The 27034-nt window shown below is 52.0% G+C and overlaps 1 protein-coding gene and 1 non-coding gene across 2 annotated transcripts in view; both read right to left on the reverse strand.

Moving 5' to 3' along the window:
* Positions 1-27034, reverse strand: part of ARHGEF10L (Rho guanine nucleotide exchange factor 10 like) — a 116088-nt gene that overhangs the window by 22829 nt on the left and 66225 nt on the right. The window contains 6 exon segments of the mRNA XM_015412628.1: positions 3817-3971; positions 7506-7726; positions 9894-9980; positions 17108-17229; positions 23296-23396; positions 25390-25517. Coding sequence (XP_015268114.1) covers positions 3817-3971; positions 7506-7726; positions 9894-9980; positions 17108-17229; positions 23296-23396; positions 25390-25517 — 814 coding nt within the window.
* On the reverse strand, positions 24912-24984 carry TRNAY-GUA. The gene has a single exon. It is a non-coding gene; the product is annotated as a tRNA-Tyr (tRNA).

The following is a 27034-nucleotide window of genomic DNA, read 5'->3' on the forward strand; positions in this document are numbered from 1 at the left end:
GCTGGAGTGGCCGCGGGGGGGTCTGGAGTCGGGCGGCCGCTGGCGGGGGACGCAGTCGCCCGGGCCGAGATTGGGGGGGCAAGGCGGGCGACAGAAGGCCGATGCCTCCGTCGCCCGGCCCTCTACAGAATCCACCCCCCAAACCTCCAGGTATTTCCCTCCTTAGAGCTGGCAACCCTACATTCCCCTCAGTGCCTGTTGGTAGGCAACTAAGCTTGGTCCTGTCACCTACTTTGGCCTTTGGGAGAAAACACATTGGGGCCAGTCCTGATAGGGTTGCCAACTCCAGATGGGAAATTCCTGGAGATTTGAGGGATGGAGCCTGAAGAGGGTGAGGTTTGAGGAGGGGTGGGACCTCAGACAGGTACACTGCCATAGACTCCACCCTCCAAACCAGTCAGTCCCACATAGGGAACCATTGTTGCCAATCTCCAGGTGAGGGCTGGAGAGCACTCAGTATTACAACTGTTCTGCAGAAGGGAGGGCAGAAGTCAGCTGAAGTCAAAGGGGCAGATAATGGTAGGTTGGTGGCTAGCTGGGAAGGAGATGGGGTTGCCAACTACATGCTGACAAATTCCTGGGGATTTGAGGGGTGGAGCCTGGAGAGGGTGGGGTTTGCAGAGGGGTGGGACCTCAGACAGGTAGAATGCCATAGACTACACCCTCCAAACCAGCCATTTTGTCCTGGGTAACAATTGTTGCCAATCTCCAGGTGAGGGCTACAGATTACTCACAATGACAACTGCTCTTCAGGTAGCAGAGATCAGTTCCTCTGGAGAAAACAGTGGACTCTGTCATTATACCCTGCTGAGGTCACCACAGCAAATTGACACTGTTTGCCCAAAGCCAGAGCACTGCCCCAGAGCCTCTTTCTAGATCCCGTTGTATTGCTTTCACAACGGGCTTTACTGCTAGTGTTCTTATAAGAGGGAACTGGATAAGCATCTGGAGCACAGATCCATCCGTGGCTATTAGCCACAATGTATAGATTAGGAACTCTTGGTCTGGGGCAAGGGATGCTCTGCCTTCTTGGTTCCTGTGGTGGTGGGGCAACAGTGGGAGGGCTTCTGGTGTCCTGGCCCCACTGCTGGACCTCCTGATGGCACCTGGTACTTTTGGCCACTGTGTGACACAGAGTGTTGGACTGGGTGGGCCACTGGTCTGATCCAACACTGGCTTCTCTTATGTTCTTATGTTCTTAACCACTCCTTCCTGGTGAGTCCGAAAGCAAAACAGGAGCTCAGCACTTCAGTCTCCCTGCCTTCCCCCTGCAAAGATGGGATGGGGACAATGTCCCCGGTGCGCCTGCCATTTTGTGACCATGTCCCCAGGGTGCCTGGCTCTTGTCCACTGTCTGGCTCAAAGCCCCTCCTAGATCAGGGCGGAGCTTAGAGCACATCATTTGCATGTCAGCAGGAGCCTCAGCGGAGCTCCCTTCCAGCGCACCGCTTGACAGTCTCACCCTGAAGGCTTCACTGGTAATCTCTGCCCCACCCAAATGGAAACACAACACAAGCACCCATGTAGAGAGAAAGTCCCAAAGGTTTTCTTCTGCTGTCTGTACAGAGACCCGCAGGCAGCAGCGATTGTGTCGGCCCTGCCCTTTGCAGATGCAACATCAGATTAAACCTTTGCTCACGTTCCCGTATCTGCCTGGGAAACACATTCTTTTCTCTGCCCCCCCCAACTCCACACATGCTCTAATTAAAAGCCATAAACGGCTTATCAAAAGCTAATTAATAAAAAGCAATACACTGCCAAGTGGAGTCTGAAGCTCCACGTAAACATCCGTTTATAACCCCGGAACGGAGGGCAACGAGCTGCAGATTGTGGGTGGTTAATGGAACACAGAGAAGAAGGCGGAAGACAAATCGGTCAGGAAAGCACACCCACAGACGGGAGGAGGGGGAGCGCTACCCAGGGCTGCCAAGAGACACGGGCATCCTTCGCCCTGTCCGGAAAAGGAGCCAGCCCTGTGCAGAGCGGTACACTTTGCCCTATTTAGCACACCTGAGCACAGCCTCACAAGGTAAGGCTGGGTGGGAACCCCCACAGTGCAGAGGTGGGCGACTGCCGAGATAACTCTCCGTAGCCTTCCAGAGACCTGAGCTGCACACGCCCGCTCAGGTGGCAGAAGGGGTGTTAAGTTGTTCTAATTCAGCACGTGAAATTGAAATGAACTGACCCAAATGAGGCTCTCTTTGTTCATCCAGAATTTACAAGGAAGGCAAATTAAGGCACGTTTGACAGGCTTCACCGGCAGTAAAACGGCCGTTTTCGCTGCAGCCGGAGAGAACTGACAGCCAATCAATAGGAAATTACAGAGCTTTCAAACTGGGGTTTTGTCTTGGGACCGAAACCTGGATTCTAGACGCTGCATTCTGAACACCAATTAGCATAAAAGGGGTGGGGGTGGCGGGGAGAGGGTTGTCCTCCTGCTGCTGCAACAAGCAGGAAATTAAAATAGATTGTAAATTAATTAAAGTCACTTGGAAATCAAGTGCGGATAAAACCTTCCCCCCGAGGGGAGCAAAGAACACACCGGCTCACTTTATTAGCTGAAACCTGCTGCATTCCTGTAGTTGGGGGCACTCTGGAAGTTCTCAGGTGGCTCTTTCTAAGTTTCCTAAAATGATGGCTGACACACACAAGCTGGTACGATGGATAACAGAACCGAAAAGACGTGGAGGGAGGATCTCAAGTCTGCTTAGCTCAGATAGGCTTGTTCAATTCACCTTTGTGGAGCATTCAAGGATTAGATATTTTAAAGGGGGAAGGAAGCGGTGAACAAGTGGACACGTTCCTATAAAACAAGATTCAAGAGTGGAATTCTCTTTCTTTAAAATCTGCTCCTCACCCACAAAAAAAATTATGAAACTGGGATACAAAACGTGAAATTTGGAATCCAACCCTGGAAAGGATCCCAAATTACCAACCTGAATGAAATTCTACAGGGCATTTCTTGTGACGAAGAGTAACCAGGGGACTGCTTCAGTTCAAACAGGCAGAGAGAAAAGAAGTCAATGTGGGGAAAAGGTCATTGATGTGGTATATGATTACAACGGCTAGAATGACTTATGCTCAATGCTGGAAACAAGACAGAATTCCGGAAATCGGGGAATGGATAAAGAAATTACTGTTTATGGTTGAAATGGACAAAATGACAAGGAAACTTAAGAATCTTGAAGCAGAAGAATTTTATGCAGACTGGAAAGATTTTAAAGATTACCTAGAGAAATATTGGGATGTAAAGGACAACTTAATTTGCTTTGACGGTTATTGAAAAGATAATGTTATTAGAAGAAAGTTAATTATAAGAAAACAATAGGTGAAGGCAATGTTACCGGTAGACTATGTTAAAAGATAAGGGAAAATAGAGGAAAATTTAAGAAATGGGCTGGAGGTTGGAGCACTGTGGGAAGCCGGGGGGGGGTATAATAGAAGAAAGGATGTACAACAACTAATAATATAATGTGTATTTGACTTAACAATATATCCTAATAAATTGTTTTTGAAGAAAGAAAAAAAAAACAGGCAGAGGGAAAAGCACGTCACCAGGGCAGATTTGTGGGAAGAAACCTCACCCGGCAACAAGACTTAAGTTAGGGGTCGGCTCCCAGCCTCTCCCCAGCTGAAATCTCACCTGGACACTCAGTGGGTGAATTATAACAAGCCACTCTGTCTCAGTCTTTCCATCTGCAACATGGGAGTGATAATACCAGCCTACCTTACAAGATTCCAAGGAGACGACGCGCGAGAAGGCCTTTAGACACCTGCTAAGTGCCACCAGTGTCAACCCACCACTCCCACACTTACCACTGTTTCTAGAGTAAGCCGCTACGGTGCCATTCTGCAGGCCAGCAAAGAGAAAGTCGGGGCTGTGTTTCAAGCAGAGAACCGGCTGGAGCCCCGGGCTTTTGCAGGTCAGGAGGCACTGTGTCCCTGTGTCCACGCTTCCATACACCAGGATGCTGGGGAGGAAAATGTACGGGCAAGACAGAAACACGGGTTGAGCGCTGGCCAGGACAACAGAGCAGAGACACTCACACAAAACTGGAAAATAGAGGAGGCCTCTATTTAAGGCAGCACCTTGCCAGAGGCACGAGCCGAAGGGCGAGCTGAAGGGCCCTATGCCTGTGGCTCTTAGCGTAGGGACTCTTAGCCCAGGGGCTCTGTAAGAAGCCCAGGAAGAGCCAGGAAGCCAAGGCCCTCGTCTCCTTGTGTTCCCAGTAAGGTAAGTAGACTTCGACAAGGAGAACCACATAAATACCAAAGGGGTTTTTTAATTGATATTTTATTAAGTGTATATATTACTAAGTATATATATCCAGATATTTTTATGCATATCCTAGCACTTCATTTTTCATATTCTCCTCTTTCTAAGAATCAAATTAAACATTGAAAGCATATAAGTACTCTCTGTCCTCGTTACCTTATTCCCTTTCTTCACCCACTTGCCCAAACCGCCGTGCAACTTCCTCTCATTCATGATCTAAACATTATTACATTCTTCTTTAACTTATTCAAGACTTCTGTACTTCTTTTGCTGTATTCCCTCCGTGCATCCCTATTTTATACTTCTAGTCTTTCGTCCACACCTAGAAAGGACAGTTGAGCAGGGCTGCCCCCGAAACTGGTTGCTGCAGAGGGAGCCTCTGCCGCAGGAGGAAGCCCTCCTCCCTCTGATCGGTTTTGAAAGGGGGATTATATATATAATTATTTTGAAAGCAATTATGAAGCCAGAATGCCAGCAGGGGGTTGGGGGCTATCCAGTGTTTTGTACGGAGTGTCACATGTATGACTATCTGCCCACTGGACAGAAGTCTTGGGTGTGTGCTCGGTGCTAGGAGCTCCTGGTTCTCAGGGAACGTGTTTGCTCCCTTGAGGCCAAGGTGGCTGACCTGGAGAAGCAGAGACAGTCAGTTAGGCACACAGAAAAGACTCTCGGGGACTTGATATATATGTCCCACTCTGGATCTGGCAGCCCCGCCGCTGTCAGGGAGCATGAGAGTCATGGGGAAACAGGGCACCGTGCTGAGGATAAGGGGAATGTGCCCTCAGAAGGGACCTCTTCCCCAGCTGGTGAGCGGGTATCCTTTTGCACCAAGGAACCATCCCTGGGCAGGGTGGGAGGGGGGCTCTTGGTAGCTGGTGATTCGATACTTAGGCAGGTAGACAGCTGGGTGGCGAACCCGCGTACTGACCGTATGGTGACTTGCCTGCCTTTTACTTTTCTCCCTTTCTCACAATACAAGAACTCGTGGGCACTCAATGAAATTGCTGAGTGGTCGGGTTAGAACAGATAAAAGGGAGTCCTTCTTCACCCAAAGAGTGATGAACACATGGAATTCACTGCCACAGGAGGTGGTGGCTACAAGCATGGACGGCTTCAAAAGGGAATTAGATAAGCATATGGAGCAGAGGTCCATCAGTGGCTATTAGCCACAAGGTATAGATAGGGGCTCTGGGGCAAATGATGCTCTGTCTTCTTGGTGCTTGGGGGGGGCAACAGTGTGAGGGCTCCTAGTGTCGGGGCCCCACTCCTGGACCTCCTGAGGGCACCTGGTATTTTTGGCCACTGTGTGACACAGAGTGTTGGACTGGATGGGCCTTTGGCCAGATCCAACATTGGCTTCTCTGTTATGTTCTTATGAACACAACAAGAGCCCCCTAGTGGGCAACTGAGGAACAGCTGCACCAGCTTACGGTTTCCCCCAAAGTGTCAGTGGGGGAAGGAGACGCTTCTGGCAACATTATGGGTCATAAATCAAGACAGGGCTTTCCAAAAGTTCACACGGAAGCCAGCTTTCAATGCCAGAGATCAATCTGGAGATATCTGAGGCAGACAGGGAGAGTGCCTTGGACCACGCCCAAAGCGCTTTCCCTCCTCCCCTGGGGCAGCTACGGCCTGATCATCCAAAATTGGCAGGAAGGGCTGGAGAGTCCGGGGGTCACCGCAGTGCTTCAAAGAGGTTCCCCAAAAGGTCACATTAATGTGCAACAAACGTTCGGCTGCACCATTCACAGCATCACCGCCTTCCCCCCTTCGTGGGGTTCTGGGAGGAGAGCCCACCGTGGCGGACCTAGTTGGGACCATTTCGGTGGATGTGGCAAAATAAATGCATCACCAGTCTGTTCCAAGGCACGTTTCCAGGGACAATCGCTCAGCTCAGAAGTGGAAGACAAGGGAAACCCAACGCCTCCCTTCAGGGACAAAAGATGGATGAGACCAAATTTTAAGAGCCAGCTGGTAGGATTTGAACGTCTTTGTTTCCAGCTTGGTTCTCACTTGGAGTTTGTGCTTCCTCAGGCCAATTTTCCCCGTAAAAATCACAAACACTTCCCAACATTATGTGCTTATCGGTTGTGAATGAATGGTGTAGAAATGTACACTTAGGCTGTGTGACAGGGTGTGCAGAAAATGAAGAAGAAGAAGAAGAGTTTGGATTTATTCCCCTTGCCCTTCACTGCCCAAGGGAGTCTCAGGGCGGCTTACAATCTCCATTCCCTTCCCTGCAACAGACACCCTGTGAGGAAGGTGGGGCTGAGAGAGCTCTGACAGAAACTGCTCTTTTTTCAAGGACAGCTCTTGTCAGAACTACGGCTTGCCCAAGGTCACCCAGCATTGACGTAGTCCAAGTGGAGGAGTGGGGGAATCAAACCTAGTTCTCCCCGATTAGAGTCCACGCACTTAACCACTACACCAAACTGGTGAAAGACAGACAGACAGAAAGAAAGAGAAGGAAGGAAAGAAGGAAAAAGAAGAAGAGATTGGTTTTATACCCCTCCCTTCACTACCCAAAGGTGTCTCAGAGCGGCTCACAAACTCCTTTCCCTTCCCCTCCCCACAACAGACACCCTTGTGAGGCAGGTGGGGCTGAGAGAGCTCTGGCAGGAACTGCTCTTTTTCAGGGACAGCTCTTATCAGAGCTACGGCTTGCCCAAGGTCACCCAGCCAAGTGCAAGTGGAGGAGTGGGGGAAATCAAACCCAGTTCTCCCCGATTAGAGTCCACGCACTTAACAACTACACCAAACTGACTCCACCCAAGAAGAAGAGGAGAAGAGATTGGATTTATCCCCCTCCCTTCACTACCCAAAGGTGTCTCAGAGTGGCTTACAAACTCCTTTCCCTTCCCCTCCCCACAACAGACACCCTGTGAGGGGTAGGTGGGGCTGAGAGAGCTCTGACAGAAACGGCTCTTTTTCAAGGACAGCTCTGAGAGAACTGTGGCTTGCCCAAGGTCATCCAGCAGGTGCAAGGGGAGGAGTGGGGGAATTAAACCCGGTTCTCCCAGATTAGAGTCCACGCACTTAACCACAACACCAAACTGGCTTATGAAAGGTTTATGAACAGCAGCAACAAAATCAAGCAGACCGAAACAGATGACAATGGTGACCAATTAAACAAAAAGAATGAAAATGACCATATTGGCACATCTCTATAAAACAGCTCCCGTCCTCTCCCCCCCCCCCCCCCCCCCCCAGACACACATCAGGTCCTCACCTGCCATCCTGTAGCCCCAGGCAAATGGCCGGCTGTGGCAGCAGCGGGGGCTCGGCAGCTGGTTGAGAATCTTCCACTTTCTCCTCTTCGCTCCTCTCTGGAATGTATTCCATGCAGAGGACCTGGGAGGCCACGGGGAAGGACTTCACCGTCCGAGGCACTGCACGATTCAGGGAAAAAATCTCCACTTGGCCCCCGGCCCCTTCCTGGCCGCCCCCAACCTAGAGGGCCAAAAGCAAGACAAAACAATCGTGTGACCCACTGCCCTCTTGGTAGGAAAGGGGCTCTCCAAAACCTCCTGGCACTCTCTCTGCCCACCTAGCAAGATACCCAAACAAACTGGAAACGAAGGAAAAGTCAACAGAATGAAAAGCTCCGAATTTACTGGCAGAAATTTGAAATTAGTTTCCCGCAATCTGCACCACGATTTTTGTCTGTGTTTGTTTGATAACACTCCCAATTAAACAGCTCTACAGGCCTTTTCTTTTTCTTTAAGGCACCAGGGTATACAAATGTTGAATTTGGCAAGCCGGAACTGAGATAATTCTTAGAATTTGGCTTTTTAAAAAAAAATCCCCCCAAAAAACATTTTTTTTTTAAAAAAAAAATGACATTAAAAAGACAAACGTGTGGTCCTGTTCTTAAAAGGCTTGACATTCTGTACTAGACCGAATGCTCCCTTGAGGTTGTGAAGTTAAATAAGAACAAAGCCCCAGTGAATCAGCCCACGCGGGGCCCCGCGGGACAACGGGGGATTGGCTCTGTTTGCCTCGGGTTCTCCACTGTAAGATACAGCAGAGAGGCCGGGCTTCCGTTCATTCCAGGCTGGGAAAACATGCTAGGTCCAACCTATCCAGTCACAGGAGAGAGCCACCTGGCTGGGCCTAACCAAGGGTCAAACTACACAGAGGATGCTCAGGATGCGTGATCGGATCCCCTCCGATGTGAAATTTAGCTCCAAGAAGCTGTCGCAGGGGCCCAATATGGACTGGCAGTCAAGCACTGGGAAACACGAGGTGAAGTCTCAGCCCTCGCACCTTTTCCAAATCGAATGCCAAGCGGAACGAATCTCCAAATGCCTTCCAGGGTGCTTCAACCCAAGGGAGAGGGGAGAGACAGGCACAGGATGGGTCCCTGTCTTTCTCCCCCCCCCCCCCCCCCCCCCCGCAACCAGAGCTTAACACAGCTTGAGAGGGCATCTCTGATACCATTTTCTGCATCATGTAACATATTACAACAAGAGACGGTTTTTATACCCCACTTTTCTCTGCCCTAAAGTGTCTCAAAGCAGTTTGCAGTCTCCTTCTCTTCCTCCTCCCACAACAGTAACCTTGCGAGGTAGGTGGGGCTGAGAGAGGTCAGAGAGAACGGTGACTGGCCCAAGCTCACCCAGGAGGCTTCAGGTGGAGGAGGAGGGGGGACTCAAACCCAGTGCTCCAGATTAAAGTCCACCGCTCTTAAGGACCACACTATGGTGGCTTGTGTCTAATGCTTTATACTTTCTTTCAGACTGCTGCAATCCTAGTCTTATTACATTGTTTAGTCCAACTGATTGCATTGCCTTACACTGTGCAATCTGCCTGGAGTGTCAATGAGAAAAGGAGACTACAAAGTAAATAAATAATAAATCTGACAGGAAACCAGCCCATTGGAGGAGCTAATCTCCCTTTCCCCTCTCATGGGGCTCGGACACCCCTTCCCTCTGAAGGCAGTTTGATCTCAAATCCCAGTTGCTGGGGAGCAACACCGGGGGGGGGGGGGACTTTGGGACCCTGCTGGTGGACTTTTGGGGGCTATACGGATGATGGACTGGAGAAGCCCTCCGTGGTCTGATCCAGCACAGCTGCTGTTTTCTGACATCCTTGTGAAGCTCGAACGAGGAACTGCTGCTTGTCCCACTTATGCCCCGGGCTAAAACAGGTTTTGTGCCATTTCAGAATCCTGCCAGATCCGTTTGACCACAGGTGACAGCGGGACAAACGCCATGGGCAGGAGTGCTGCCTCTCTCTTAGCTCTCTGGGAAGCGACTCTCTTGTCACCAGCCTCCCAAGACTGTGTCAGACACAGGCTGATCCAACACGACAGAGTGACCTTTTAGCCCCCTGACTGCGCCTGGTGCAGGGAAAGGGCTCTGGCGGCCTGCTTGTGACTCCCCGAGGCGGAGCTGGAAGGGGCCCGGCCCACTCTGTTTGGCCTCCCAGCTTAGTCCACAGGGGAAGAACTTGGTGATGGATGCAGATCCCTCAAGGTCCAGATCCGTTTTGGGATCACCTCTATGCTTTATCCCTCCGGGGATTTGGCCAAGGGCAATGTGTCGCTCTGCAGAGGTGCGCCTGGCAAAGAGGCCGCTCACACGGCACGCAGGAGGACATTCGGGCACAAACTCACCCAGAGGTAGCCTTGCGGCAGAGAAGTGCTGATGGCCGAGAAACCCAGCAGTGAGGAATGGACAGGGCTGTGCACGGCCGCTCCAAGCTGAGCGAGGGGAGAGAAGAGAGAGAGGAAGAGAGAGAGAAAGATGTCAACCCAAAGGGGAGCTGGAGAACAGCACTGGTGCACCTGAACTTCTTTCCCACACCTCCCGCTTCATCCCAAAGTGCCCTCCTCCACCACCACCTCGGCTTCCCACCTCCTGGCTGCCTTCTTCTCCCCTGCTCTCTCCTCCTTTGGCTCCCTCTCCCCTGCTTCTCGCCCTCCCCCATTCCTTTTGCAAAGAAGCAGGGGAAAGCGTGGAAAAAACCCCACTTGGGTTCTAGACGGGAAAGCTGATGCTCACAGAACAAAATCCATCTCAAAGAGAAGGGTCCCCAGGAGAATTCTCTTTCAGATAGGAAAAAAATTTTTGGAATCGAAACGCGTGGAGCTCATTTATCATTTTTATTCTGCAAGACCCTGCAGGGCTGTTCTGCTCTAGAGATGTCGCCCCCCGTGCCTTGCTTCAGGGGAACTCTCCATCCGCTGAAGAAAAGCGTCTCTGCTAGCGGGACGGACAGGTCTGTGGGATCCAACCCAATGTTGCCCACTGAGTGCCGGTTTGAGGGTCCCGGGCGGGGCCGCAATCAGTCCAGGCATCCGAGGGTGCATTCTGCCCCCCAGCCGGACCCCCTTTGGTCTCACTCGCTCGGCACTGGCCGCCTCGCTCCAGGGCCTCAGGAAGAGGCCGGCCTTTCCCAGCACCAGCTACTCAGGATCCGTTCCCTGGAGATGCCGCAGACGAAACCTTGGACTGCCCGGCAGGCAGGTCTTGACTTCTAGAACGGAGCCCAGCCCTGCTGGCGCAGGACTGCCTGCAAGCGGGAGCCCAAGGGGCAAACGCCGCCTCGAGGGGGGAAACCAGTGACACATGGCACGCCAATATCTGCTACTGGAGACGGCTTCCACAAGGATCAGACACCTTACGGAGCACGGGTCTGTCAACAAGTACTGACCGTCACAGCCAAGTAAACCTCCATGTTCAGCTTTGACCACACACACACACGCACAAAGCTGACTTGTACTGCACAGGACCCCCCCGAGTCCACCAAGCTCAGTGCTGCCTGCTCAGACTGGCAGCCGCTCTGCAGGGTCTCAGGCACAGAAGGTCTTTCACGCCACCTGCCGCCAAGGCTCCCTCTCAGCGGCAGAGTCCTGTGAGCAAAAATCCTACTTGGTGAGCTACTTGGCATCAAAGTTGTGAGCGAGCGATTTGGCTGGTGCATCAATCAGTGTGCCCTGGAGCCACCCTTCCTGAGCTAAGATCAAAATGTGCGAGCCGGAGGCTAACAAACTGAGCCGGCCCACACTAACTCAGCTTAGAGGGAACACCGCCTGCCACCTGATCTTTTTCCGCTGGCGATACCAGGGACTGAACCTGGAACCTTCTGCATGCCGAGCAGAGACTGTCCCGCTGAGGCAGAGCCCCTCCCCACCCAAAGTACCAGAGGCTGAGAATAACTAGAGGGAAGGCTGACACATTCCTGTGGGGCTTCTGACTGGCCCTGCTGGACTACGTCAATGCTGGGTCTGCTCCTGCGGGGCCTTTTCTATAGCTTTACAATCTGATGAAGTCGAGGATGCTGATGGGACATGATAAAACTCTAAGCTTTGCACGGTCCCTTTTTGCACGGCGGCCTGGAAAGGCAATTAAAAGAGAGAGAGCGATGACTGACGAGGATCCGAATCATTTCATGTCTTCCCCAAAAGCGAAAGGACAGCGGCTCCCTTTCACCAGAGGTGAAGCCAAGGCAAACCTTTGAAGCCAAAGGACACAACTGCAAAGGGGGGGGGAGCTATTCCAGAACCTCTGGGGTAGATGAAGGGGAGGGAAGGACGTTGCGGAGTCAAAAAAAGCTTTGTAGATTAGTCATAATATATGAATAAAGAGTCCCCCTTTTCCATCTGCTTCCTTTTATTCTCTTCTTTTGGGGGGAGAGGAGGAGAGAATCAATGGTGGCTCATCAGAAACAACAGATCCTGCAGCCAGTCTGATGAGCAAAGCCCGTCTCTGCCAAAAGAGAGAGTGTCTCTGGCATCTCCAGGGGCGGCTGAGCCACCATTTGGTCTAATTAGACAAAACCAGCAGCCAAACCTTCAGGAGGGGCCGCGCGGAGGCCCCCTCTCCTGCCAACGCGAACTGTCCCGCTGGAGCGGGCCGAGCGGGACGCAGCCGGTGGCCCAAAAGCTTTGCATCTGTTACGGTGGCTAATTGGATTTCAAAAAGACGACATTCAGAAGTCCTTTTTTGTCCTGAGGATGGGATGCCAAGAGAGTTCTGCCAAGAGGCTAAAGGAATGAATGGGGTGACTCCCTGAGCACGTGGCCGATCCAGGTGGGCTTTTATGGCGTTCATCTTCGGGGGCGGGGGGAGAGAAAAGGAAATGCCTAGCAAGCTTCACGGCCAGGCAAGGATTTGAACCCAGATCTCTTGTGTCCAGACACTCTGCCACCAAACACGCAAGTCCAATATCTAGATCTTGTTTCCTCAAACAATGTTTTCCCATCTGCCAATAACCAGCAGGAAACCCAGTGTGGGAGAAATACCCCATCCAGTTTAAAGAAGAGAGGAGATTGGATTTATACCCCGCCCTTCACTACCTGAAGGAGTCTCAGAGCAGCTTACAAACTCCTTTCCCTTCCCCTCCCCACAACAGACACCCTGTGAGGTAGGCGGGGCTGAGAGAGCTCTGACAGAAACTGCTCTTTTTTTCAAGGACAGCTCTTGTCAGAACTACGTCATCAGTGTCACGTGTTCACCCTGCCTTCCGTCTCCTCTCAGGTTATCCCAAGAGCAATCCACTAATTCTTTAAAAGCGTAACGCAACCTTTTTTCCATTATACTAGCAACATTAAGAACATAAGAGAAGCCCGTGTTGGATCAAGCCAATGGCCCATCCAGTCCAACACTCTTTGTCACACAGAGGCCAGAAATACCAGGTGCCATCAGGAGGTCCAGCAGTGGGGCCAGGACACTAGGAGCCCCTCCCACTGCCCCCCCAGCACCAAGAAGACAGAGCATCCCTTGCCCCAGACATAAGAACATGAGAGAAGCCAATGTTGGGTCAGGCCAATGGCCCATCCAGTCCAACACTCTTTGTCACACAGAGGCCAGAAATACCAGTTGCCATCAGGAGGTCCAGCAGTGGGGCCAGGACACTAGGAGCCCTCCCACTGTTGACCCCCCCCCCCCAAGCACCAAGAATACAGTGCATCCCTTGCCCCAGACATAAGAACATGAGAGAAGCCAATGTTGGGTCAGGCCAATGGCCCATCCAGTCCAACACTCTTTGTCACACAGAGGCCAGAAATACCAGTTGCCATCAGGAGGTCCAGCAGTGGGGCCAGGACACTAGGAGCCCTCCCACTGTTGACCCCCCCCCCCAAGCAAAATACTGAGCATCCCTTGCCCCGGAGTCCCTATCTATACCTTGCGGCTAATAGCCACCGATGGACCTCTGCTCCATATAACGTTGGGACAAAACGGGCAGTGAGTTTTCATGTAGCCTTCTCCATGCAATTACCCATCCAAGAATTTCCTTTCTTTTCCTCTTTTTTCTTTTTTTGGGTGGGTAGGTTTTGTCACCTAGCACTTGTATTGTTTCTTCATTCTCTCTCCCCCCCCTCTACCCTGTCGCTCCCGGTGTGTTTTCGATAACAATTCAGTCTTTTGAACATCTAGAAATAATGGATTTATATAATTGATTTGAAAATCAGGGAAACTCAACATGTGCAGTGCTTCCATTTAGCGTGCTTCATAATTATTGAATAGCACTGTTATGAATTGGTGCGTCCAGTCTGACGGTCGCCAGCCATTGCCTTAGTTGGCGATTAAGGAGGAGCGGGGGACCTTTGAAACGGCAGCAACCCTGCTGTGCCCCACGATACATCCAGCCTTTGTTTTTCACAATGTGATGATGTTATAAAGTTATGGCACATCTGCAAAAAAAGGAGGCTCCATCCCTGACGAAGTACATGACCACACGGCCGCACAACCCCTTTTCAAAGGGAGTGCGGAACACAGGGGGAGAGGGGGGGGTCGGATCCGAATTCAAGAAAAAATTCCCTGAAATAAATGCCCTTTTGCGGAAGGCATGCCGCAAAGTTGGAGCATCAGGTGGGCATTCAACTCGCTGGGAAACAGTAGCAACACTGACGTGCGGAAAAGGTCTAGGTCTAAAACAGAGCTAAGAAGAAGAGATTGGATTTATACCCCATGGCCCTTCACTACCCAAGGGTGTCTCAGAGCGGCTTACAAACTCCTTTCCCTCCCCCTCCCCACAACAGACACCCTGTGAGGTAGATGGGGCTGAGAGAGAAACTGCTCTTTTTCAAGAACAGCTCTAAGCAGGGGTCTTTTCATAGAAAAAGAGCTGCAGGAGCTCATTAGCATATGGCATGCTAATGAGCTACTGGGCTATTAGCATATGCCACGCCTCCTGACATCACCGGAAGTGATGGCAGAAGGGGAAGCAAAAGGGGGGGAGGCATCTTCAAAAGCCTCCCCTCCCCTTCTCACTAGAGTTCGGCCACAGGAGGAAAGACAGAAGGAAAGAGAGAGAGTAGAGTGAAGGAAATAAGGAAGGAAAGAGGGAAAGAAACAGAAGGAAAGAAGGAGGGAAAGAAAGAGAAGGGAAGAAGGAGGGAAACAGGGAAAGGAGGAAAAAAGAGAAGAAGGCAGGAAAGAAAGAGAGAATGGAAGAAGGAAGGAAAGAGGGAAAGGAAAGAAGGAAAGAAGGAAAAGAGATGAAGGAAGAGAAGGGAACTTACCGCTTTGGTGGGGTTGGGGAAGCGGGCGGTGGTGCTCTCCAGGCGCCCCCCGAGCAGCAGAGCTCCTGCAAGGGCCAGGGGATGTGGGGACGGGGCTCTCCCGTCCCCCAAGCCACAGCGCTCTCGCTCGGGAGACGCGACGGGGAGCGCTCCCGTGTGGGCTGGGAAACTTGGGTGGGGCTCTCCTGGCCTCTCCCGAGCCGCAGCACTCCCGCGTGGGCTCAAAAGACCCGGAGGCGGGGCTCTCCGGGCCTCCCTCGAGCCCCAGCACTCCCACACGGCTCGAACAACCCGGGGGCGGGGCTTGCCGCCACGCGGGCTGCCGGAGCGGCACTCCGGAGGGCTCCGGCCCGAAAAGACCCCTGGCTCTAAGAGAACTTATGACTGACCCAAAGTCACACCAGAAGCTGCATGTGGAGGAGTGGGGAATCAAACCCGGTTCTCCCAGATTAGAGTCTGCGCACTTAACCACTACACCAAACTGGCTCTCCTCTCTAAGGGAGGTCATCTGCTTTTGAATGCAAAGAGAGCTAGCCTCTTCTCTCACCTCTCTGTGCTCCATTTCCTCCAGAATTTTCCTTACAACTCAAGTGATTTCCATGAGGGAACCAGGCTGGAAGAAAATGCTGACAGCCAAAAAGAGAGCAGCTAGGCAAGCCCAGGACGGGGCAGAGTGTCGCTTCCCTCCTTCACCAGGGCGTTCCGTTGCCCTTACAGACACCCCTCCCCTCCTTTCAAGCTAAGCAGGTATCCCTGAATCATTCTCTGGAAGTCTCCCTTCTGCTCCTAGATGATTGCCGCAATTCAGTGCGGAAAAGCACTCTGGACAGGCTCAGATACACTCCCAGCGGTCAGTGTTACTCCGCAGCTCCCAGATCTGAGTTTCCCAGCAGGAAAACAGGTTCTGGGAGGGAGCCAGAAACAAGGGACTGCCAAGAGGTCTAGCTGGAGGCAGGGTGGGGGGGCTGCCCTAACTGGGCTGCAAGGAGAACCAACCCCCCAATTATGGCTCCCGCTGTGAAAACAGTCACAGAATCCTTCCCAACCTTCCCCCCCCCCCCCCCGGTCACTGCCTGCATTTTGTAGGAAATGGTTCAAAACAGACCAGCCACCTTTCAAAGCTGCATTGATTTCTGCAGTCGGAGGACAAACAAGGACCGCTAAGTGGCAAATTTACCTTCCCGGCTGCCTTGTTTTCCCGGCACTCCCACACGATCGACTGTGCACAAAACCACTCAGCACGTCCCACTAATTGCGGCCCAGAGAGAGCCACACCGGCGGCCTTCTCTCAGGCTCGCTGCGGTTACTGTTGTGGTGATCATTAAACGGAGAGAGGGTCAACGGTTCCTCTCAGCTCGAGCCTCCGTGCTTCAGGAAAAGCTAATTTGGTAGAGGACAAAGTCGCTCACATGAAGATGCAACATGTCTGACGACTCCTGGAACACAGACGAAGCTGCCTTACACTGACTCAGACCTGTGGCCCATCAAGGGCAGTATCGCCTACACAAGCGGGCAGCAGCTCTCCAAGACCTCAGGCTGAGGTCTTTCGTATCACCTATTGACTTGTCCTTTTCAACTGGACGTTGAAAAGAACTTTTCAACTTGAGAGACTTGAGAGTCCCCTGGACTGCAAGAAGATCAAATCAGTCAATCCTAAAAGAAATCAACCCTGACTGTTCCCTGGAAGGCCAGATAATGAAACTGAAGCTCAAATACTTTGGCCACCCAATGAGAAGGGAGCCCTCACTGGAGAAGACCCTGATGCTGGGAAAGATTGAAGGTCAAAGAAGACGGGGACGGCAAAGGATGAGATGGTTAGACAGTGTCATAGATGCAACGGAACATGAAATTGAGCAAACTTCAGAGGACAGCGGAAGACAGGAGGGTCTGGCGGGATCTGGTCCATGGGGTCGCGAAGAGTCGGACTCGACTGTGCAACTGAACAACAACAAATTGACTTGTTCTTTTCAACTGGACATGCCGGGGATTGAACCTGGGGCCTACAGCACGCAAAGCAGGGCTCTTCCACTGAGCCGCAGCCCCTCCATGAGCAACCTGGCTGCTGCCTCCCAGCCTCCACAGCCCCAGTGCCAATGTTCCCTCTAAGCTCAGCTAGTGTGAGCTAGCTCACAGGTTTTTAGCCTCCAGCTCACAGGTTTTTGTCTCAGCTCAGGAAGGGAGGGCTCCAGAGCAAACCGATTCATGCAGCCGCCAAATGGCTCGCTCACCACTTTCATGCCAGTAGCTCACAAAGTAGGGTTTCTGCTCACGAGGCTCCACCGCTTAGAGGGAGGGTCGCTCCCCACAGCCCTCCCCCTTCCCCAGCCCAGGGTCTTCTCCTCCACCTGTGCCCCCTTCACCTGCAGGTCGAGAGCCTTGGAGGAAAAGGCGAGCACGCGGCAAACCAAGATGGGGCACCAGAAGGGAGCTTTGCTCTTCTTATCTTCCTCGGGACACAGCCAGCCAGGCTGGTTTTCTTCCCCTGGAGCAAAAGGAAGACACAGGATGAAGGGCAGAACACGAGAAATCACACAGAAGTCCAGACCAGCAGTGTTTATTTCAGTACGAGCTTCCGTGAGACACAGCTCACTTCCTCAGATATGCGAAGGGTCAGACTTGGCTCTGATGAGTCCTGCCTCTGCGACGGACTCTGAGTTTATGCCTTGGGCACTTTGCAGTCTGGACCTCAGTCCCCTATCTGTAAAATGGGTATAGTGGTGACCTACCAGACAAAGAGGATGTCAAGGAGAGAAGAAATGGTAAACAGTATATTACAACCCAACCAATTCCAAAGGTCCATTAAAAAAAGTCTGGATCCACTCATAGCCAGTGTTCCCTCTAAGCTGAGTTAGTGTGAGCTAGCTCACAGTTTTTTAGCCTCCGGTTCACACATTTTCGCCTTAGCTCAGGAAGGGGGGCTCCAGAGCCAACTAATTTATGCAGCAGCCCAATCGTTCGCTCACAACTTTAATGCCAGTACCTCACAAAGTAGAATTTTTGCTCACAAGACTCCACAGCTTAGAGGGAGCCTTGCAGAGCATCCCAATATCGTATTCTGGCAGCACACTTTCAGGGTTGGAACCTGGCTGACTTTAGAACCAATCCAGCCTCGTAGGCACTTGCAGAACACAGTCTTTATTATCTCAGAACACAAAAAAGTCGGGGGAGGCACCTGCAGAATGCTCCCCCCCTTGCAAAAACTCAATGTTTGCATGCCTCCCGTTGTCCTTGCCACACTTTCCCCTTCCCAACCACTACTCCAGAGTCCTAATGCTGTGATGGGAATGCTACCGTGTCATGCCAAAGGAAGAGGCAGCCATCTCTGGATTACTTTGAATACACATTTTGACGGCTGGTGCCTGCTTCTTACTGGATGTGTTATGGGGGGGGGGGGACTGGAGAGAAGCCGCTGGCATCTAGGCAGAGGAGAAAGAGGGGTCTGTATGAGCGGGTGGCAACTGGCTGGTCAGGAGCACACTTGAGGGGCTCCTAGTGCACGCAGCATTTGCTTTTTTGGAAAACTATCTTTGAGAGGAACCCTTTCTACTTGTGGCGCTTGCCTGCTTGCGCACCAGCAGACCTTCTGGAAGCGCAAGGCACGCCCTCTGCCTCTGGTGCTTTGCTTTGCACAGCAAGGCATGCCAGCGCTCCACAGCCAGCCAAAAGCTCTGCCATCGCATCACCAGCTGCACAGGAAGAATCGAGGAACAATCGGGGGGAGGGGGGGGAACCAGCTCCTCCGTATTAAGAGTTTTGTACACACTTTATTTTTAAGTGGCGGTTTCAGTCTCCCCCCCCACACACACACACACAGGCACTTTGGATTAAAATAGGCCAGCAAACTGTTAAAAAAAGAAAAAAACAACCAAGAGAATCAAATCATCGCTGCCTGGGGGAAGTCGGGGATCCAAATAAGATTTCAAATGAATCTTCCCCTCCCCTCTCTTCCATTAAAAGGAGGTTTTTTAAAAGGCTCTCTCTCGCCGCAGCGGTGGCTGAAGTTAAATAGCAAGCAGAGATAAGAAGGAACAGAAGGGTCTTGTGGGAGTGTGAAGCAACGGAGCAAGCGAGGAACGTAAAGGGAGGCTGGGGCTGCCCAAAACCGTCAGCCGCTTTCTTTCCCTCCCCTTAACGAGGAGATTAAAGGGCGGAAGAGGCTTAGAACAATGACATTGCAGGGTTATCCATTTTGGGGCAGATGGTGGGGATGCGCTCGTTCTTTTACATTCTCAGACAAACTTCCAGAGGGGACTTGCTCCATTGAAGCAGTTACGGAGAGCTTTCATCATGTCTTTAAACAGCCCAAGTGAGGAACGGGAGCTTCCCACGAGCTCCCCCGCAGACCACAGCGGGGTGTGCCTTAAGAACATAAGAGACGCCAATGTTGGATCAGGCCAAAGGCCCATCCAGTCCAACACTCTGTATCACACAGTGGCCAAAAATACCAGGGGCCATCAGGAGTCCACCAGCGGGGCCAGGACGCTAGGAGCCCTCCCACTGTTGACACCCCCCAAGCACCAAGAAGACAGAGCATCCCTTGCCCCAGAGCCCCTATCTATACCTTGTGGCTAATAGCCACTGATGGACCTCTGCTCCATATGCTTATCTAATTCCCTCTTGAAGCCGTCCATGCTTGTAGCCGCCACCACTTCCTGTGGCAGTGAATTCCAAGTGTTAATCACTCTTTGGGTGAAGAAGTACTTCCTTTTATCCATTCTAACCCGACCGCTCGCTAAAGAGCCCTAAGTGCTTTAACCTTTCCTCATAGGGAAAGTGTTCCAACCCTTTTATCATTTGAGTTGCCCTTTTCTGCACTTTTTCCAAAGCTATAATATCCTTTTTAAGGTGTGGTGACCAGAATTGCACACAGTATTCCAAATGAGGTCTCACCATTGATTTATATAGGGGCATTATTATATTGGCTGATCTGTTTTCAATACCCTTCCTAATAATCCCCAGCATAGCATTGGCCTTCTTTATTGCAGTCACACACTGTCTCGACATTTTCAGTGAGTTATCTACTACAACTCCAAGATCTCTCTCTTGCTCAGTCTCTGCCAGTTCAGACCCCATCAATGTGTATTTATATTTGGTGCGGTGAAGACCCGGGTCAGTCGGAACTGCAAGTGCTCATAGGAACACTGTGGGGCGAGGGCCCCAAACTCCCTGGGACAGCTGCTCATCTCAGGGCAGCCGGGCTCGGAAAGGGTCCCCGGCCAGCCAGAGAGCCATGGCCAGGCAAGACAGAAAGTGCTGGGCCTGGACGCACAGAGGGCTTGACTCTGCATGAGGCAGTCCCAGGTTCTGGGGAAGTCTGCCTCGGGAGGAGGCGGAGGCTCCTTCGCTGGACGTTTCCAAGCGGAGGAGGCTGGACGACCCTCTTCCGGGTATGTCGCAGGGCTCTCTTTCGGCTGTGCTCCTGCAGAGTGCAGCAGGGGGTTGGACGAGATGACCTGCAAGGTCCCTTCCAACTCTAGCATTCTATGATTCCATGATTCTAAGTGGGGATTTGCCCTGGAGGGACCCCAGTCTCTAGGCCCTCCCGGCTGCTCTTTCGGCGGCAGCAACGCACAACAAGGAAGAGCTTGTTTTCCCTCATTCGTATGCATCTATCCAGCGTCTACATTTTTTAAAAAAGAAGAAATCATATTTGATTGTTTGATGGCTTTTTGTTTATTCAAGTGTGATTCAAGTATTTTATTTGGAAGCCCTCCCAAGTGTGAGGAGCGAGCTAGGAAACAAACAACACACACACACACACAGCCCTTCCTTCCTCCAAGGGGGCAGATCCAAGAGTGGCTGGCGTTTCTCTGGCCGCAGCCCCAGACCACAGCTGGCCCCCACAGAAGCTTCGGGTCAGCACTCGGGAACCACCTCTCCACCCGCTGGGGCACAATCGCACCTAAAGGGCAGAGCTGTGGTCCAGAGAGGCGCCTGGGCCAAATCTCCCTTGGGGCACAAACGCACGTTGGCCAACTTGGGCAGGGCACGCTCGATCCCAGCTCCCCCCCCCCCGGGATTTGGACATAATACTGCTGGCCCACCTTACAGGGCTTTTGTGAGGACATATGAGGCGAATACTGCTGGCCTAACTGGCCATTTATTTATAATATTTATATGCCTCCCGTCCAGAGACCTGCTCTTAAAGCGGCTCACATAGTAAAAACGATACCATTCAAACTACAGAAATGACCACCAGATAATTATGAATATTTATGTAAAGTGCTGGAAGAACAACATTCGGCTGCCTGCAGTTATGTCCTTCCAAGAGCCCTCCGGCTTCAAGAACACCATAAAACAGCTGGAACAGTTGTTAAAGCCAGGGGGCGTTGAATGTTTTGGCTGAGGGAGGGCTGGGTGAGCCCCAAAGGGGAGGTCATTTCAAAGACAAGGTGCCACCACCCAAAAAGCCCTGCTTCTGGTCCAGTGTTCCCCCTAAGCTGAGTGAGTGTGAGCCAGCTCACAGCTTTTTACCCTCCGGCTCACACATTTTTGTCTTAGCTCAGGGAGGATGGGGCTCCAGAGCAAACTAATTCATGCAGCAGCCAAATCACTCGCTCACAGCTTTAATGCCAGGAGCTCACAAAGTAGAATTTTTGCTCACAAGACTCCACTGCTTAGAGGGAGCATTACCGCTTGCCTCAGCCCTTGCTGTTGGGGGCACAGAGAGGCCTAACAGGACTGTCGTAAGGCTGTGTGAAGTTAATAAGGTTGCTCCACCTCACAGGGCTGTTACAGGCAGAGCAGCAATGTTCTGTGTGAGAGAAAAGCTTTGAACTCCAAAAGGATGGCATACATGTTAAGCAGCACTCTTTCTCTGCTTTCTGCGAGTGTGGCTGAAAGCAATGGCCAGCTCCACCTGGCAGCCTCTGCCTTCTGTCTGCATAAAAGAAGGACGTTATTTTCCTCGTCGCAGAAAATCCTTTTGGCCAGCAACTCCCTTCCCCAGCAGGGGCACCTTCTGGAGAGGCGATGAGAGAGCGGCAAGCCAAGTTCCTCCCCGTGTTCCACTCCATAGAGCCAACCTCCCTTCCCACCACCAATGCCAGAACGGGTGCCTGTCAAACCTTGCTACGCTTTGCTCACTTAGGTTGTCGTAGTTATTGAGGGGAGGGAATTCCTGCGGGAAGGGTGTGTGTGTAGAGTGAGTGGGAACCTCTGCTGCAAGATGTGCCTCCTTTCTCTTTCCCAGGGAGAGGTGTCCTTGAAGCTTTTGGTACCAGCTTTAACAGTGGATAACCAAGCTATATATTTCCCCACTTGGTTGAGATGGCAACGCTAGGCGTGGTGTGTGTGACATGTACCTGAGGACAAGGGAAGGGGGCTCTGCTTGAATTGCCTGTATTAAGCATATGCCCGCCAAAATCTTCAGTTCTAACACTGAAGTTCCGGATCATGCGCACATCTCAATGAACGTATCACTGCCAAAGAGAGTGTGGTTGAGAGTAACTTGACTGGGAGCCTGACAGTGCCTCCTCCTCCTCCCCTTCCTCCCTGCTCCCCTATCTCAGTCCCATCAACAACCTCAAATTTCTTCTTCAGTGTGCCATTGGGGCATGTGGGGGGAGAAGAAACTTGGGCTGGCGCCTGGTGGAGTCCGGACTGGACCTCAGCGGTTGCCAGCTACCCCTTCTAATACAAGACAGAGCTTAGGACCCAGATGCTCAGCCCTGCTATGCTAGATCTGAGTTCCAGGGAGGGGGGGGGCGGACTGGATTTATACCCCGCCCTTCACTACCCAAAGGAGTCTCAGAGGGGCTTACAAACTCCTTTCCCTTCCCCTCCCCACAACAGGCACCCTGTGAGGTAAAAGCAGAACCACGTGTAGGACAGGGAGCCCCGCAGACCTGGGGCAGCTGATTGATGGAGAAAGTTTGGTCCAAATGAAAATCCATCCCTTCAGACTCTACAACTGCAAACATTTCAGGGAAGAGAGAGGGGCTCAGCAGGCCCTCCAAGCACCTGCCTGTTTCCTTCCTGAAACATCAGAGTATGCTCCTGCCACTCATGGGAGAGATGGGCAGCTGCCGTTGGAGTAATTTATTTCTCTCCTTCACTGGGGGTCTTTGCAAGTCGGCTCTTTAATTACGGAAAAATAAAAGTTGTGAGCGAGCAATGTGCCTAACTGCATAAATTAGCTTGCTCTGGAGCCATCCTTCCTGAACAAAGGCAAAAATGTGTGAGCCGAAGGCTAAAAAACTGTGAGCTGGCTGACACTCACTCAGCTTAGGGGGAACACTGCATCCAGCCTACAAAAAAAAACGTTCTGTGATCCTCTGAAGTTTGCATTCTAAATACTGGTTGGCCCCAATAAAAGGGGGGGGGCCAATCGGGAGCCTAAATTGCTCTTCTGCCAACATCACGGGAGTCACAGCAGCAGAGCACCCCTGTTCCCGATGGCCCCCTGCCCCCCCCCCAGGAGCTGGTGCTGTGGGCTGCAGCAGGAGGATGGAGGTGAGGAAGTCCCGCTCCGCAGCGTTGTGACCACGCAGCCCACTGGCCTGCCCCCGATCCCGTCAACAACAACGCTTAGAGGAAGGCCACTCACGGAGGGCAATCTTGGCCAAGTGCAGGCGGTTCACCCAGGAGATCTTGCTGAGGGGGTTGGGAGTGATGAAGACCACCATGACGCTGATGGGGCGACCAGACCTGCAAGTGGGGAGAACAAGTGGGGGGGGGAGAACGGGGGGAGCTTGTGAGTGCTGGGAGGCGGCCACCAAGGCAGCGGCTCAGCACGGTCACAGTACCCACATCCAAAGAGGCAAGGCAATCCAGGGTGGTGGGCTTTGAGCCGCTCGCTTTTGCTGTTGAGCGGCTCCTGCTGTAACAGCATCTCTCCCCCGCCCCTCTCCCCAGCCTACTCAAGAATCCCACTGCTCCGGCTGACAAGCAGCAAAGGGCGCTTGAAGTACCTGAGCCCTTGCAGATCACATGGCCCTCGGCCAAATTTGACTCTTTTTTTTTTTTTTAAAAAGGGAGAAAAACGGAAAAGGGAAGTCAAACACAACAGTCCCACCCCGAAAGGTGAACTCTGGGATTCCTTCTTACAGTGTGACTGAAAAAGGTCCGCTGAAATCAAACACGTCTTTCAAATGTGTGAGGGATTTTTTATTTTTTTTTTAAATACTGACGGGATTTGGGCTCGCGTATGTTTGGAAGCCCCTTTGAGCAGTGTTCCCTCTAAACTGAGTTAGTGTGAGCTAGCTCACAGTTTTTTAGCTTCTGGCTCACACATTTTTGCCTTAGCTCAGGAACAATGACTCCAGGGCAAACTAATTTATGCAGTAGCCAGATCGCTCGCTCACAACTTTAATGCCAGTAGCTCACAAAGGAGAATTTTTGCTCACAAGACTCCAAAGCTTAGAGGGAACATTGCCTTTGAGTCTGGCGCATCACAGTCTGAGGAAACGCTGCTTATTCCCACAATAATAACGTTGGCCTTCCCTTCTGACAGTTCGAGATTAGCCTCCCTGTATTAATCTCTCTGGGGGTGGAAAGCGCCGTCAAGAAGCAGCCAATTGACGGAGACCCCCACGGAGTTTTCAAGGCAAGGGATGTTCAGAGGTGGTTTTGCCAGGGCCTGCCTCCGTGTCGCTGGTCTCCCACCCGAGTACTAACCAGGGCCGACCCTCTTTGGCTTCTGAAATCTGACAAGATTGGGCTAGCCTGGCCGGTCAGGGAATTAATCTATTAGCTGTCGAAGATTTTCCGGGCTGTCTGGCCGTGGTCTCGGCATGGTAGGACCTGACATTTCGCCAGCAGCTGTGACTGGCAGCCTCAGAGGTATAACACAGAAAGAGGGAGTACTCTCTGTCTCAAGGTGAGAAGAAAAATGGCTGGCGGGTAAATCTGTATCTACTCAGGAAGGTGGGGTAGGGCTGAGGCATTATCTCGTAGGCGTTCCCCAGGCTGTGGACATGCTAATGGAGGAGCTTTCCTGAGGAGACTCTTTTGCATACAACAACTAATGAACTCCGGCCATGAAAGCCTCCGACAGCACATTCATCTCTTTATTAATCTGTAAATGACACATGAAGCTGCCTCCTACTGAACCAGACCCTCGGGGTCCATCAAGGCCAATACTGTCTACTCAGGCCTGCCAGCGGCTCTCCAGGGTCTCAGGCGGAGGTCCTTCACATCGCCTGTTGCCTGGTCCCTTTTAACAGGAGATGCTGGGGATCGAACCCAGGACCTCCCTGCATTACAAGCAGATGCTCTACCGCTGAGCCACACCGCCTTCCCCTCTTTCTTTCAGAATCCTAAACAATGCATATGCTTTTAAAGTTTTTTTTTTTCAAATTATTCCAATTTTTAAAATGTATTGATTGGACAAAAAGGCAGGCGTCGCTAATGATTTCTAGCTGGCAGACGACTCTAATGACCATCTCTTCTCTTACGAAGCAGCTGCCTCTCACACAGAGAAGCAGGCGCCGAGGAGCATCGCTCCCCCCTGGCTTTTGAAGAAGTCAGCCAAGCACCAGGCTGCTCCGGAAGAGACACGTCCAAGAAGAACAGCCTCGGAAGACGATCCCAGAGGACCTGGAGACTCCACCCCAGCATGGCCTCCTTGGCTTTGGAGGTGCCACGTGGCAAGCTCTTTTCTGCACGCCCCAAAGCAACCCAACACGCACCCCAGACTCACTTGTCTGGCTTTCCCGGGAGCAGGAGACGGAGGCGGCACTTGTTGGCCGAGTGGATCTCTTCCTCCTTCACTCTCATGAGCCGCTGCAGTGCCAAGCACCAGTCCTGAGCCACCGTCATGTTCAGATTCTAGAAGGAGGGAGGGGGGCAGGATTTAAACCAGACCCTTTCACAAAGGAAGAGCACACTGTCCCTTGAAATACGACAGCCCATCAGAGGTGCACACACATTTCCCCCTCACGGGCAGTCTTTAAGGAGCGTCTCTGGGCAAACACCTGCCGGGGATGCTCTAGGCTGAACCTGCACTGACCCTTCCAACTCTGCGGTTCTACGAATCCCAGTGACTGAGAGACTCAAAACAACGAAAAGGCCCAATTTCTTATATTCATTAAAGAAAACCAAAGGGAATAGGAGTGAACATCATGTGGTAGTTCACGGAGGTAAGAGGGAGGGGGAGAGTCAGGAGACAGCTGGAGCGATGAAACTGATAAGCTTTCCAATCATCAAAGTCAAACAGATCGTACTACAGAAAGGGAAGAGGGTCAGGAAAGAGGCAAAGAAAAGGACCTGACATCTACATCTTTGCCAGTGAAAACTACAGAAATGAACATTTAATGGCAATATAACAAATACCAAGGGAGCAAGAAAGAAATACAATTGCACATCCCCTGATTCCAGGTTTCAATTTCCCATGGCTCTGGTTGTTGCCTCTTTCTGTGCCAAACGACACAATACAGTTTCTAATAAGTCAGGTCCAGATCCCCGGACTAGACCTACTTTCCTTGCAGCCACACAGCAGCTGTGGGGAACATCATCTTAAAAGTCTGCGGGGGCCGTTTTGCTTGGGACCACAATACAGAGTGGGGATGGTGCCGTGGGCTCCTGTGTTCCCCTCATGCTAAAATGGCTCAGGGCCCGGGGGGGGGTTACTTGCCTCATTTTGGAGCTGCGTGTGCTGTTTTGGCTCAGGAAAACAGTGTGTGTGGGAGGGTAGACACCCTTCCTCCCCTCGCATCACGGTCCCAAGTCAAACGGGGCCCTGCAGACTTTTAAAGCGATGCTCCCGACTTGCTAGGAATCATACTGTGCAGCTTGGCCCTCAGAGGCAGAAAACAGAGCTGCCTCTTGGCTACACATAAGAACATAAGAGAACATAAGAGCAGCCAATGTTGGATCAGGCCAGTGGCCCATCCAGTCCCACACTCTGGGTCACACAGTGGCCAAAACCCAGGAGCCATCAGGAGGTCCACCAGCAGGGCTAGTACTCCAGAAGCCCCTCCCACTGTTGCCCCCCCCAGGCACCAAGAAGACAGAGCATCACTACCCCAGACATAAGAACATAAGAGAAGCCAATGTTGGGTCAGGGCAGTGGCCCATCCAGTCCAAAACTCTGTGTCACACAGGGGCCAAAACCCAGGAGCCATCAGGAGGTCCACCAGCAGGGCTAGTACTCCAGAAGCCCCTCCCACTGTTGCCCCCCCCCCCAGGCACCAAGAAGACAGAGCATCACTACCCCAGACATAAGAACATAAGAGAAGCCAATGTTGGGTCAGGCCAGTGGCCCATCCAGTCCCACACTCTGGGTCACACAGTGGCCAAAACCCAGGAGCCATCAGGAGGTCCACCAGCAGGGCTAGTACTCCAGA

Source organism: Gekko japonicus, unplaced genomic scaffold (assembly GCF_001447785.1).
Source record: "Gekko japonicus isolate JY-2015 unplaced genomic scaffold, Gekko_japonicus_V1.1 scaffold131, whole genome shotgun sequence".
NCBI classification, from domain to species: domain Eukaryota; kingdom Metazoa; phylum Chordata; class Lepidosauria; order Squamata; family Gekkonidae; genus Gekko; species Gekko japonicus.